This window comes from Oncorhynchus masou, chromosome 18, assembly GCF_036934945.1.
Source record: "Oncorhynchus masou masou isolate Uvic2021 chromosome 18, UVic_Omas_1.1, whole genome shotgun sequence".
Taxonomy (NCBI): Eukaryota; Metazoa; Chordata; class Actinopteri; order Salmoniformes; family Salmonidae; genus Oncorhynchus; species Oncorhynchus masou.
Window position 1 is genome coordinate 1395592 of NC_088229.1, and position 9957 is coordinate 1405548.

Sequence of the window (9957 nt, forward strand, 5' to 3'; positions counted from 1 at the left end):
CAACAGGTGTAGAACAGTACATTATTCAACAGGTGTAGAACAGTACATTATTCAACAGGTGTAGAAATACATTATTCAACAGGTGTAGAACAGTACATTATTCAACAGGTGTAGAACAGTACATTATTCAACAGGTGTAGAACAATACATTATTCAACAGGTGTAGAACAGTACATTATTCAACAGGTGTAGAACAGTCAACAGGTGGACACATTATTCAACAGGTGTAGAACAGTACATTATTCAACAGGAACAGAACAGGTGTAGAACAATACATTATTCAACAGGTGTAGAACAGTACAGGACACAATAGGTGTAGAACAGTACATTATTCAACAGGTGTAGAACAGTACAGGACACAATAGGTGTAGAACAGTACAGGACAGAACAGGTGTAGAACAATACATTATTCAACTGATAGTCTGATATAGAGACATCTAGGTCAGATGACAAGAAGCTGAATGTCGTTTGTCTGATAGAGAGACATCTAGATCAGATGAAGCTGCCATGTGGCTCATTTCAACTCGTTTTGTCGTGTTAGAACTGACCTCAAGTTGATGCTAAAATTCGCTAACTAACAACTGTAACAATAAATTTGAAACAAGTACTCATTCTACACATTTATGTGTTCAGTAAACATTGGAGACTAAATAGTTCACGTGTTTGTCAGTCTAAGCCAACCCTGCCAGTTTCACCCGTTTGGCCCCATAGTTCCACACTCATCCGTTTGGCCCCATAGTTCCACACTCATCCGTTTGGCCCCATAGTTCCACACTCATCCGTTTGGCCCCATAGTTCCACACTCATCCGTTTGGCCCCATAGTTCCACACTCATCCGTTTTGCTGCTAAACAACCAACCCTTCTAAAAAACCCTTCCCCTTTGTTTTAGCACAATAAATATACAATATAACCTGTAGTTTGTTACAAACTGTTCCTTTGGATGTACATACCTTCTATTGTTATTATGTTAAACATTTTTTATTGAATTAAATACCTGTTAGAAGTTATGGTTGAATAAAAATGGTTTTATACGAGTAGAGATGACTGGTCATTGTTTTCTGTGATTACACATTCCAATGTTAAATATATCAATAAAATATTCAACTCAGTTAGCTTCAAAACATATTTTAATAAGAAAAGAAGAATCTAATTGGAGTAAGCAGCATGACATTATTTCCACAGCAGCTCTTTTTCCAACGGTCAAATTAAGTCCCATAATGGACCTGGGTACTGTATTAAAATCGACAACTACTACCAGGTCGACCCCTCTCAACAGGTATGCTTTCACTCCTCAGAATTACAAGTGTGTGAGCTGAACACGGTAAATAAAGACACTGCCTAAACATTGCTATGAATGAATCCCAGCCTTAGTCTATACATAACTATATAAAAAGGGAAAATCTCAAACACTTAAAGACAAAGAGAAGTAATTACTGTTCCCAACACAACAGGACAGAGCACAAAATGTGTGACATGCTACAGACACGTTCTCTTGGGGTGTTCCTCTGTCTTGTCCTGAGCTTCTCTCTTGAGGGCCGACGGCTGGACCTGAGCTTCTACACTGTCCACGGTCTCCACCACACCACCCTACACACACACACACACACACACACACTATTGATTAACTGCTGAAGGCAAGCATTAAGATATACTACGTGCTCTTCAAATGGAATACTGAACTTAAGTCAGGAGATATTTGATCATTGAACAGCATATTAAGCTCTGCAGCTGCTGTTCCCGTAATAAAATGGTCTGGTATCTTTCCAGAATGAACACCTTCACTAAACAGAAGCGTCATAACATTCCGACACTGACGGGGAGTTACAGCACCACCTTGTGGCGAGAAGACAAATCTTATTGGTCACATATTGAACAGATGTTATTGGTCACATATTTAACAGATGTTATTGGTCCATATTTAACAGATGTTATTGGTCCATATTGAACAGATGTTATTGGTCCATATTGAACAGATGTTATTGGTCACATATTTAACAGATGTTATTGGTCACATATTTAACAGATGTTATTGGTCACATATTTAACAGTTGTTATTGGTCACATATTTAACAGATGTTATTGGTCACATATTTAACAGATGTTATACATTTAAGTCATTTGGCAGACGCTCTTATCCAGAGCGACTTACAAATTGGTGAATTCACCTTATGACATCCATTGGTCACATATTGAACAGATGTTATTGGTCCATATTTAACAGATGTTATTGGTCCATATTTAACAGATGTTATTGGTCCATATTTAACAGATGTTATTGGTCCATATTTAACAGATGTTATTGTGGGTGTAGTGAAATGCTTGTGTTCCCAGCTCCAACAGTGTAGTAATATCTAACTAAATGCTTGTGTTTCTAGCTCCAACAGTGTAGTAATATCTAACTAAATGCTTGTGTTTCTAGCTCCAACAGTGCAGTAATATGTAACAATTCACAACAATACACACATCTAAAAAGTAAAAGAACGGAATTAAGAAATATATAAATACTAGGATGAGTGACATTGACTAAAACCCAGTAGAATAAACAGAGTATATACACATATGAGACGATGATGTAGAACATTATAGTGGCCAGTGATTTCATGTGTATAGAGGGCAGCAGTCTAAGGTGCAGGGTTGAGTAGCCAGCCAGTGGTGGCTGTTTAACAGTCTGATGGCCTTCAGACTGAAAAACAGCTTCTCTCGGTCCCACGCTTTGATGCACCTGTACTGGCCTCGCCTTCTGGATGATAGCGGGGTGAACAGGCAGTGGCTCGGTTGGGTGTTGTCCTTGACGATCTTTATGACCTTCCTGTAACATCGGGTGGTGTGGGTGTCCTGGAGGGCAGGTAGTCTGCCCCAGGTGATGCGTTGTGCAGACCTCACTACCCTCTGGAGAGCCTTGCGGTTGTGGGCGGAGCAGTTGCTGTACCAGGCGGTGATACAGCCCGCCAGGATGCTCTCGATTGTCCTCAGGCTCCTGAGGTTGAAGAGGTGCTGTTACGCCTTCTTCACCACACTGTCTGTGTGGGTGGACCATTTCAGATCACCATGTAATGTGTACACAGAGGAACTTGAAGCTGTCCACCTTCTCCACTACTGTCCCGTAGATGTTGATGGGGGGGGGGGGGGGGTGCTCCCCCTGCTGTTTCCTGAAGTCCACGATTAGCTCCTTCGTTGACGTTGAGGTTATTTTCATGGCACCACACTCCTAGGACCCCCCATCCACTACACAACATGACTACATTCACATGAAGTCACAGCACCACCTTGTGGAGAGAAGACACCACTACATACAGTCACTCAGTGTGTCTACGGTCCACATATCTAACATTACCTTGTTGTTCTGTACAGCGTGTTTCTCTGTCCACCTCTTGGCCTTCTCCAGATATACCTGCTTGCTGTACTTCAACTCTGATGACTGGGAGAGAAACAGACAAGTCAGTGTGTGAGACGGAGAACATCACCGAGTGTCTCAGGGGAGTTGGGATACGTAAAAAAATAAAACATTTCCAATTCACACACATATTAATACACACTTATACGTGTGTGAAATAGGGCCAATGCACCCACCAAAATGATGGTTAATTATCAATTACACTGAATGCAAATATAAAAGCGCAACATGCAACAATTTAAGATTTTACTGAGTTACAGTTCAAATAAGGAAATCAGTCAATTGAAATGAATTCATTAGGCTCTCATATCTATGGATTTCACATGACTGGGCAGGGGAGCTGCAATGGAAGGCCAAGAGGGCATAGGCCCAGCACACTGGGGAGCCGGGCCCAGCACACTGGGGAGCCGGGCCCAGCACACTGGGGAGCCGGGCCCAGCACACTGGGGAGCCGGGCCCAGCCACTGGGGAGCCGGGCCCAGCCACTGGGGAGCCGGGCCCAGCCACTGGTGGAAAGGGCCCAGCCACTGGGGAGCCGGGCCCAGCCACTGGGGGAAAGGGCCCAGCCACTGGGGAGCCGGGCCCAGCCACTGGGGGCCGGGCCCAGCCACTGGGGGCCGGGCCCAGCCACTGGGGCCGGGCCCAGCCACTGGGGGCCGGGCCCAGCCACTGGTGGGCCGGGCCCAGCCACTGGGGGGCCGGGCCCAGCCACTGGGGAGCCGGGCCCAGCCACTGGGGAGCCGGGCCCAGCCACTGGTGGAAAGGGCCCAGCCACTGGGGAGCCGGGCCCAGCCACTGGGGGGCCGGGCCCAGCCACTGGGGGGCCGGGCCCAGCCACTGGGGAGCCGGGCCCAGCCACTGGGGGGCCGGGCCCAGCCACTGGGGGGCCGGGCCCAGCCACTGGGGAGCCGGGCCCAGCCACTGGGGAGCCGGGCCCAGCCACTGGGGATGGGGGGCCGGGCCCAGCCACTGGGGAGCCGGGCCCAGCCACTGGGGGGCCGGGCCCAGCCACTGGGGGGCCGGGCCCAGCCACTGGTGGAAAGGGCCCAGCCACTGGGGGCCGGGCCCAGCCACTGGGGGGCCGGGCCCAGCCACTGGGGGGCCGGGCCCAGCCACTGGGGGCCGGGCCCAGCCACTGGGGGGCCGGGCCCAGCCACTGGGGGGCCGGGCCCAGCCACTGGGGAGCCGGGCCCAGCCACTGGGGAGCCGGGCCCAGCCACTGGGGAGCCGGGCCCAGCCACTGGGGAGCCGGGCCCAGCCACTGAGGAGCCGGGCCCAGCCACTCAGAATGAATTCTTCCCCACAAAGGACATTATTCCAGACAGAAATACTCCTCAGCGCCACCTCTGAGGATCCCGCCAGTGCAGAAGCCGGATGTGGAGGGCTGCCGTGGACACGTGGTCGGAGGCCGGTTGGACGTACTGCCAAAGACTCTAAACCGACAACGTGGTCAGAGGCCGGTTGGACGTACTGCCAAAGACTCTAAACCGACAACGTGGTCGGAGGCCGGTTGGACGTACAACATCAACTCTCTGTGAGAGAGAGGGCTCCAGGACCAACATCAACTCTCTGTGAGAGAGAGGGCTCCAGGACCAACATCAACTCTCTGTGAGAGAGAGGGCTCCAGGACCAACATCAACTCTCTGTGAGAGAGAGGGCTCCAGGACCAACATCAACTCTGTGTGTGTGTGTGAGAGGGCTACAGGACCAACATCAACTCTGTGTGTGAGGGCTTCAGGACCAACATCAACTCTGTGTGTGAGGGCTCCAGGACCAACATCAACTCTGTGTGTGAGGGCTCCAGGACCAACATCAACTCTGTGTGTGAGGGCTCCAGGACCAACATCAACTCTGTGTGTGTGTGTGAGAGGGCTACAGGACCAACATCAACTCTGTGTGTGAGGGCTTCAGGACCAACATCAACTCTGTGTGTGAGGGCTCCAGGACCAACATCAACTCTGTGTGTGAGGGCTCCAGGACCAACATCAACTCTGTGTGTGAGGGCTCCAGGACCAACATCAACTCTGTGTGTGTGTGTGAGAGGGCTACAGGACCAACATCAACTCTGTGTGTGTGTGAGGGCTACAGGACCAACATCAACTATGTGTGTGTGTGTGAGGGCTACAGGACCAACATCAACTCTGTGTGTGCGTGAGAGGGCTACAGGACCAACATCAACTCTGTGTGTGTGTGTGTGAGAGGGCTACAGGACCAACATCAACTCTGTGTGTGTGTGTGTGTGTGTGTGTGTGTGAGAGGGCTACAGGACCAACATCAACTCTGTGTGTGTGTGTGAGGGCTACAGGACCAACATCAACTCTGTGTGTGAGGGCTACAGGACCAACATCAACTCTGTGTGTGAGGGCTACAGGACCAACATCAACTCTGTGTGTGAGGGCTACAGGACCAACATCAACTCTGTGTGTGAGGGCTCCAGGACCAACATCAACTCTGTGTGTGAGGGCTACAGGACCAACATCAACTCTGTGTGTGAGGGCTCCAGGACCAACATCAACTCTGTGTGTGAGGGCTCCAGGACCAACATCAACTCGGTGTGTGCGTGTGAGGGGTACAGGACCAACATCAACTCTGTGTGTGAGGGGTACAGGACCAACTCTGCTCATTCAACATCTCATTCCAAAATCCTGGGCATTAATATGGAGTTGGTCTTCCCCCTTTGCTGCTATAACAGCCTCCACTCTTCTGGGAAGGCTTTAAAATGGAGTTGGTCCCCCCTTTGCTGCTATAACAGCCTCCACTCTTCTGGGAAGGATTTAATATGGAGTTGGTCCCTCCTTTGCTGCTATAACAGCCTCCACTCTTCTGGGAAGGCTTTAATATGGAGTTGGTCTCCCTTTGCTGCTATAACAGCCTCCACTCTTCTGGGAAGACTTTAATATGGAGTTGGTCCCCCTTTGCTGCTATAACAGCCTCCACTCTTCTGGGAAGGATTTAATATTGAGTTGGTCCCTCCTTTGCTGCTATAACAGCCTCCACTCTTCTGGGAAGGCTTTAAAATGGAGTTGGTCCCCCCTTTGCTGCTATAACAGCCTCCACTCTTCTGGGAATGATTTAATATGGAGTTGGTCCCTCCTTTGCTGCTATAACAGCCTCCACTCTTCTGGGAAGGCTTTAATATGGAGTTGGTCCCCCTTTGCTGCTATAACAGCCTCCACTCTTCTGGGAAGGCTTTAATATGGAGTTGGTCCCCCTTTGCTGCTATAACAGCCTCCACTCTTCTGGGAAGACTTTAATATGGAGTTGGTCTCCCTTTGCTGCTATAACAGCCTCCACTCTTCTGGGAAGACTTTAATATGGAGTTGGTCCCCCCTTTGCTGCTATAACAGCCTCCACTCTTCTGGGAAGGCTTTAATATGGAGTTGGTCCCCCTTTGCTGCTATAACAGCCTCCACTCTTCTGGGAAGGCTTTAATATGGAGTTGGTCCCCCTTTGCTGCTATAACAGCCTCCACTCTTCTGGGAAGACTTTAATATGGAGTTGGTCCCCCCTTTGCTGCTATAACAGCCTCCACTCTTCTGGGAAGGCTTTCCACTAGATGTTGGAAGTTTACGAACTACCTTGTTGGGAAGGTGGCATCCTATGATGGTGCCACGTTGAAAGTCACTGAGCTCCAGTAAGGCCATTCTACTGCAAATGTTTGTCTATGGAGATTGCATGGCGGTGTGCTCGATTTTATAAACCTGTCAGCAACGGGTGTGACTGAAATAGCCGAATCCACTCATTTGAAGGGGTGTCCACATACTTTTGCATATATATATAGTGTATATCAGCTACGGGGTCAGTCTGTCCGTTTGATCAGCTACGGGGTCAGTCTGTCCGTTAGATCAGCTACGGGGTCAGTCTGTCCGTTAGATCAGCTACGGGGTCAGTCTGTCCGTTAGATCAGCTACGGGGTCAGTCTGTCCGTTAGATCAGCTACGGGGTCAGTCTGTCCGTTAGATCAGCTACGGGGTCAGTCTGTCCGTTAGATCAGCTACGGGGTCAGTCTGTCTGTTAGATCAGCTACGGGGTCAGTCTGTCTAATATAAGCTACGGGGTCAGTCTGTCTAGTCTGAGTTGTTGTACGGACAGGGACAGTGAAGGAGCATAGTGTTACTCACTATGTCAGCCATGAGTGGGTCGTCAAGGTTGGGTTCAGCCATCAGCAGCTGTATGGAGGTGAGCACTGTGGAGATGTTCAGGGAAGGTTTCCACGCACCCTGCGCGCACGCACACACACACACACACACACACACACACAAAGAGAAGAGGTGCTACACATGGTGCTGAGGTTGGCTGTCCATGTTGTATCTTGGGTGGGCGTGTGTGTGTGTTACCCTGGGTGGTAGTTTGAGTGTGTGTGTGTGTGTGTTACCCTGAGTGATAGTTTGTGTGTGTGTGTGTGTGTGTGTTACCCTGAGTGAAAGTTTGAGTGTGTGTGTGTGTGTGTGTGTTACCCTGAGTGATAGCTTGAGTGTGTGTGTGTGTGTGTGTGTGTGTGTGTTAACCTGGGCGGTAGTTTGTGTCTGTGTGTGTTAACCTGGGCGGTAGTTTGAGTGTGTGTGTGTTAACCTGGGCAGTAGTTTGAGTGTGTGTGTGTTACCCTGGGTGGTAGTTTGAGTGTGTGTGTGTTACCCTGGGTGGTAGTTTGAGTGTGTGTGTGTGTGTGTGTTACCCTGAGTGGTAGTTTGAGTGTGTGTGTGTGTGTGTGTGTTACCCTGAGTGGTAGTTTGAGTGTGTGTGTGTGTGTGTGTGTGTTACCCTGAGTGGTAGTTTGAGTGTGTGTGTGTGTGTTACCCTGAGTGGTAGTTTGAGTGTGTGTGTGTGTGTTACCCTGAGTGGTAGTTTGAGTGTGTGTGTGTTACCCTGGGTGGTAGTTTGAGTGTGTGTGTGTTACCCTGGGTGGTAGTTTGAGTGTGTGTTACCCTGAGTGGTAGTTTGAGTGTGTGTGTGTGTGTGTGTGTGTGTGTGTGTGTGTGTGTGTGTTAACCTGGGCGGTAGTTTGAGTGTGTGTGTGTGTGTGTGTGTTACCCTGGGTGGTAGTTTGTGTGTGTGTGTGTGTGTTACCCTGGGTGGTAGTTTGTGTGTGTGTGTGTGTGTTACCCTGGGTGGTAGTTTGTGTGTGTGTGTGTGTGTGTGTGTGTTAACCTGGGCGGTAGTTTGAGTGTGTGTGTGTTAACCTGGGCGGTAGTTTGAGTGTGTGTTACCCTGGGTGGTAGTTTGAGTGTGTGTGTGTTACCCTGGGTGATAGTTTGAGTGTGTTACACTGGGTGGTAGTTTGAGTGTGTGTGTGTGTTAACCTGGGCGGTAGTTTGAGTGTGTGTTACCCTGGGTGGTAGTTTGAGTGTGTGTGTGTGTGTGTTACCCTGGGTGGTAGTTTGAGGGCGTCGTGACAGATGCGACCATTGTTGTCTATGTTGGGGTGGTAGATGGGGGTCAGGAATCTCATCTTAGGGGGCTCAAAGGGATACCTAGAGGGTTAAGAGAGAACTTAGGGGGCTCAAAGGGATACCTGGAGGGTTAGGGTTAGGAGAGAATGATCACGATGATTGTACCAAAAACATGTACTAGATCTGTATCTACTCAGAGATGTGTGTGTTATGTCAGTCACATCATACCTGTCTGGAACTATGATCTCCAGTGAGAAGACTCCTCCTTCAAACGGAGTCCCAGCTCCGCCCACTATTTCTACACGGGACAAGGGACAGTAACAACACCTATAGACGTGTATATCTATATAAAACGACATCATTGATCACTACTATAAATGTATGTTTATAATATACGGTATATATTATTGATTAACACCAATAGGCTATCAATGGTGGATGCATGAAAAGAGTTCCATCAACACATATACTAGCACGCACCGAGAGGCTACATAACCGCAGGACTGACTGATCGATAAGTTGATTGATTGATACTCACGGGCCCGGAGCTCGTCCATCTTCCCCTCGGTCTGCCAGCAAGTGATCCCCGGTGAAGGCTCCATGCTAAGCAGCTGTAACTCGCGCTTCAGACGGGAGATCCTCTGCATTTTCTCGCTCTGAGACACCCGGTGAAAGACATGTTTAACTAGTTCGCTAAGTAACGAGTTAGTTAACTACAGACCAACCGTAGCTAGCTATATAACGTTACAGTAGCTAAGTTAGAAGCTTTGTGTCAACTAACGTTATTTACGTTAGTCATGATACTGGACACTTGTTGGGTATATTATTATCGACACATTTGGGCTTACCTGGACAAAATACTATGTCGATTTTCGCTTCAAATACACCTGTAGGCGACAGAAAGAAATAGCTAGCAAGGGCGCTGACAGAATGTTTATATTTTCCCTCCTTATACCTCACCGGAAATCCGGGTTTTGGTGAAGTGCATTTTGGGTGTTGTAGTTCATTGGCAGAATGTAGAAAACTTCTCAAAGAAAATTGTAGGCCATCTACCAAAGCTTCATCCAAATTATAGACAAATTTGACACTAAGTCAATATACATATATTCAGGTTTATTTTAATAATAAAACAAAGTTGCTTGGGTTTATTTTATCAAATTCAACTGGTATGA

The 9957-nt window shown here is 48.6% G+C and overlaps 1 protein-coding gene across 1 annotated transcript; it reads right to left on the minus strand.

The window, feature by feature from the left end:
• Positions 1 to 1110: 1110 nt before the first annotated feature.
• On the minus strand, positions 1111 to 9745 carry ube2t (ubiquitin-conjugating enzyme E2T (putative)). Its single transcript, XM_064921978.1, has 7 exons — positions 9634 to 9745; positions 9324 to 9441; positions 9014 to 9083; positions 8761 to 8866; positions 7517 to 7615; positions 3336 to 3419; positions 1111 to 1588 (listed from the first exon to the last, which is right to left on the minus strand). The coding sequence occupies exons 2-7, from the start codon at positions 9430 to 9432 to the stop codon at positions 1478 to 1480; spliced, it is 579 nt and encodes a 192-aa protein (XP_064778050.1). The 5' UTR covers positions 9433 to 9441; positions 9634 to 9745; the 3' UTR covers positions 1111 to 1477.
• Between the last annotated feature and the right edge of the window lie 212 nt (positions 9746 to 9957).

Bases quoted from the DNA above. Each gene is read 5' to 3' on its own strand.
- ube2t (XM_064921978.1), bottom strand. From the start codon at position 9,432: ATGCAGAGGATCTCCCGTCTGAAGCGCGAGTTACAGCTGCTTAGCATG. The intron at 7,616-8,760 runs GTAACACACACA...GCGTGCGCGCAG, and splicing joins CCCTCAAACTACCACCCAGG to GGTGCGTGGAAACCTTCCCT. The intron at 1,589-3,335 runs GTAATGTTAGAT...GTGTGTGTGTAG, and splicing joins ACGCTGTACAGAACAACAAG to GGTGGTGTGGTGGAGACCGT.